Raw genomic sequence first — 4,502 nt, forward strand, 5'->3', positions numbered from 1 at the left:
CGCAGGCGGCCAAGGAAAGTGTTGCCCAGCAATCGCAGCCGAAGCCTTCGGTTCCCGCCCCTCTGCGGCCGGACCTCCGTCTACTCCTACCGCGGCCGCCCCGCCCCGCCCCGCCCCCCGCCAGTCTCGGGTCTGGCGAGAGCTGGCGCAGTTCGGAGGCATGGAGGGTGTCGGAAGCAAGGAGGGCGGCCTGGGACGCGCTGTGTGCGTGGTGACCGGGGCCTCCCGTGGCTTCGGCCGCGCCTTGGCCCCGCTCCTGGCCCGGCTGTTGTCACCCGGCTCTCTGATGGTCCTGAGCGCCCGCGACGACGATGCCCTGCGGCAGCTGGAGGCCGAGCTGGCTGCCGAGCGGCCGGGCCTGCGCGTGGTGCGGGTGTCCGCCGACCTGGGCGTCAAAGACAGTTTGCAGCAGCTGCTCGGCGCCGTGCGCGAGCTTCCCAGGCCCGAGGGGTTGCAACGGGTGCTGCTCATCAACAATGCGGGTAAGACGCCCGCCGGCAGGGGCGGACTCCCCAGGGGAGCCCTAGCAATAGTGCTTAATGCCCCTGCCTCTTCTCGCTCCTTCTCACTTTCCCGAACCGCAGGGAACTTTAAAGGTGACTGTTAGGAATCAGGTAAGATGTCTAAAAATCCTGGTTGTTTCAGCAAGGTATGGAGAAAGACTCGGTACCATCGGTGCGGTTCAGGCTTACCCTCCCCACCCCTTCCCGTTTCAGGGCAAATTTTCCAAAATGCCTGTAGAACATTCCTGATCTTTTCCTTGTTCCGCGCCCTCTGGCGGAGGCCTGAGTCAGGGCATGAGGTCTTCCAGCAGAAGTAAATTACCAGTTTTTCCAAATGGCCGCCTGAGTTCTACCCCCAGGCCCAGAGCGGGGCATGCACCCTTTCAGTTTCCAGCTTGGGATGAGTGAACAACCCAGGTGTGTCTGCAGAGCCGGAAAGAGGGAGAAGTCTTCAGAAGCACTAGGGAGATTCCTCTAGGTTTGGATGGGAGGGGGGTGTCTGGAGGAACTTGGAGAAGGCTGGGGGAAGAGAAAGACCCATCTGCACAGAGTGATTCCTATGGTCTGGTTTTCAGGCACTCTCGGGGACGTATCCAAAGGCCTTGTGGACCTGGCTGACCCAGCTGAAGTGAACAACTACTGGGCTCTGAACTTGACCTCCATGCTCTGCCTGACTTCCAGCATCTTGAAGGCCTTTCCAGACAGTCCTGGCCTCATCAGGACTGTGGTTAACATCTCGTCCCTCTGTGCTCTGCAGCCCTTCAAGGGCTGGGGACTATACTGTGCCGGGAAGGCAGCCCGAGACATGATGTTCCGGGTCCTAGCCACAGAGGAGCCTAGTGTGAGGGTGCTGAGCTATGCCCCAGGTAGGTGGGGCATTACCACCATCCCTGTCACCCAGAACTGGCTGGGTGGTTCCCCTCAGGGGTGGGCAAAGGGCCTAGTCCATCCCCTCCAAGAAAGAATCCACAGAGTATATTGTCCCTGAATCATTAACCATCACTCCTTAAGGGAAATACAGACTCCCAGCAAGTGAGAGGTGAGAGCTAGCCAGAACAGGGAGTAGAGTTGGGAGTTGCCTGGACTGGGCAGTGGGGCGGGGGGCGGGCAGAAAGTCTGAGAGACTAGAGTTTGAGAACAATTAGGGTTTGAATTTCAGGCCAGTACCACATTTCCTTATGTGAAACAGGGAAGATGCTACCTGTCTCACAGGGCATTTAGCAGAGGGCTACAGAGGAGTTGGAACAGGGAGAGAACCAGGGGAGTATAAAGGGCCTGATTATCAGCGTATATAGGGGCAGAATGGTCCGTTTGCTGACTTGTTGGCTGTGGGAACAGAGTGGGGAGGGAGGAGACAGGGATGGAGGTTTTGAGCCTGAGAGAAGAGTACTTCATTAATAGAAATGAAAAAGGCAGGAGGAGGTGCTGGTTGGACAGGAGGTGATAAGCTTACTGGTAGACATAGTGGTCTGGAGATACCATGTTCGCTGGGCATTGAAATTTGTGAGTCTGGAACTCAATAGTGACAGAATGACCCTGACCTTTTTGGTGACCCCCTTTGGTGACACTAACCACCCTTGTCAGCCAGGATGAGGTATTGCCTGTGGCCAGACCTGACTCCACCACTCTCCATACACACAGCAGGGGCCCCTGCCTCAGCCGTGTCACCTCAGCTCCTGCACTTCATGCCCTAGGTCCGCTGGACACAGACATGCAGCAGTCGGCCCGGGAGACCTCGATGGACCCAGACTTGCGAAAAAGGCTGCAGGAGCTGAAGACAAAAGGGGAGCTTGTGGATTGTACGGTGTCAGCCGAGAAACTGCTAAGCTTGCTGCAAAAGGACACATTCAAGTCTGGAGCCCACATTGACTTCTACGATAAATAAGCCAATGCCCTTGGCTCCCTGGGGCTTTCTTCCCCCTCTTTCAGGCACACCCAGGAGCCCTATGCCTCCCCCACATCCTGCCACAGTGGTACTGCCAATCCTGCCTTACCCAGATAAGCACTTATGTCTACTGTCCTGCCCCCAGAGCCAGCCAGCGTGAGGGCCTTGGGTGGCCAGAGTCCTAGTTCTCAGGAGTGTGTTGACTGCCCTGAGTTAGGGGAAGCTTGGGGGAGAGAAGTTAGGGTTACTGGTGTTCTCTCTCCCCAGGAATAGAATTTTAGGGGTGGGAAAAGCAGCACAAGAAGCCGAAGCCTTGAAGAGAAAGAGTTGGGTCTCATGGCCAATCCATGGCTGAGCTAATGTCAAATAGGAGGGTCCATGTTAGATTCCCAGCCTGCAGGGGAGGGAGGACAGTGCAAGTTTGGCACACAAGGATGCTCTGTGCTCATGGTAGCAGGACCTTGTGTTGAACTTCATGTCTTCATTCTCATGCCTCCTCCCCCCAGAACCTGCCATCTGTCCCCCAGATGGAGGGAAGAGGCTTCTGAGAGTTTATGTACGTGTAAAAAGCAGATACAGATAAAATGTGGATTGTCCTTTATTAATGCCTGCCTTCTCTGACACAGGGCCCATGACTGACTCCTGGTTTGCTGGGCTCAGGGGTGTTCCCTAAAGCAATTAACCCAAACTTGGGGAGTTGCCCTTATATCCAGGGGCATTGTCTTGGGAGTATCTGCCTCTTGTCACTGAGCACAACCCAGTGGCAAGCTCGGTTCAGAGACAGACATGCCCAGATGCCTGTTCCTCTATCATGCTTTTACCTATATCGACCTAGTCTTTACTACCCTTTCCTCATCTTGGACCTATTCAAAGAATATTTAGGGTTCAGGGCCTGACTCCCAGCTTCCCTGGCCCTCTTGGATTCCCAATTCTACCCTTTGCCTACATGACAGTTTTCTGAATGGATCCCATCTCCTCAGGGTGCTGTCATGGCCCCTCCTGGTAGAGTCCATCTGGCCCATGGTCCCAATCTTCAGTGGGGTGGGCTTGGGACCAACATGCCTTTGGAGGAGGTGGGCAATATTTGAAGAGGGAAGCCCTAAGAAATTAGGTGTGTGACCAAACCCATCCTTCTGCCAGTCGATGGATATAGGATGTGCAGCTGGGAGCTCCACAGTGGTGGCAGTCTACAGCCAACCAGCCCCTCGCCCCTGGCGCATATTTAGGAGGAGAGCCCATGGTCCCTGCCAGCCAACTCCAGGACTCAGCCCTGCGACTTGATGGTGTAGGAGGGAGCTCTCTTTGTTCCTTTTCATGCACAGCAGAGGGCGCACTGAGGCAGTTCCTCCAGGAGAACCCTGAGTAGCTCATCTCTGGAGCCCAGGCTCTGGGCTGGAGCTGGCAATGCCCTGCTAGTTTCCCTAGGAGGGATCTAGTGACTCATGCTCTTTCTCTGCCCAGCAGAACATTTGCCTTCACTGGAGTCAAAAGCACTGCATTCATATCCCTGTTTTGCCATTTACCAGCTGGTAATCCAGGACAAATTGTTTTCTCTTGTGTTTTGGTTTCCTAATCTGAAAAATGGTACCTCCCTCAAAGGGTCATTGTGAGCACTGAATGACCTAATGTTTGTAAATGGTCATCACAGTGCTAGCATCACAGTAGGTACCCATAGATTTGGATAGTATGTATTGCCTTTTAATCTCAAGGTCCGGATCAATCTGGAGCCCCACTTGCAGCCCACATGCCATCCCCCTTGCTGACCTACAGCAAGAACTCACTGTTTTGGACCTCAGTGGGGCTGGACTTCAGTCTGGACCACTTGTTCTGGACTCACCAGACCTATGGGAAAATGCATGACACTTGAACGCTTGGTCTCACTTCCCACTGTAACAGAGATGTGGGGTCCTGCACAGGGCCCTCCTCCCTCTGAGCTTCTCTTTCCTTAGAACAGATGAGCTTCCTTCCTGCAGGTGGGGCCAGGCCAGCCTGGGCTGCCCCTTCTGTCTGGTGAGGGTTGGGTGATCTCCTCACCTGGCCCCTTGCCCCTGTGGGGCTGTGAGACCCGTCAGCACCAGCACAACGCTAGTGTAGTTGCCCCATCGGGATTGTTT

The 4,502-nt window shown here is 55.2% G+C and overlaps 1 protein-coding gene across 1 annotated transcript; it reads left to right on the forward strand.

Annotated features, from left to right (window-relative positions):
• Positions 1–13: 13 nt before the first annotated feature.
• On the forward strand, positions 14–2,989 carry SPR (sepiapterin reductase). The gene is made up of 3 exons (XM_043603677.1): positions 14–482; positions 1,079–1,369; positions 2,198–2,989. The coding sequence occupies exons 1-3, from the start codon at positions 161–163 to the stop codon at positions 2,386–2,388; spliced, it is 804 nt and encodes a 267-aa protein (XP_043459612.1). The 5' UTR covers positions 14–160; the 3' UTR covers positions 2,389–2,989.
• The last annotated feature ends 1,513 nt before the right edge of the window (positions 2,990–4,502 follow it).

Source organism: Prionailurus bengalensis, chromosome A3, assembly GCF_016509475.1.
Source record: "Prionailurus bengalensis isolate Pbe53 chromosome A3, Fcat_Pben_1.1_paternal_pri, whole genome shotgun sequence".
NCBI lineage: Eukaryota > Metazoa > Chordata > Mammalia > Carnivora > Felidae > Prionailurus > Prionailurus bengalensis.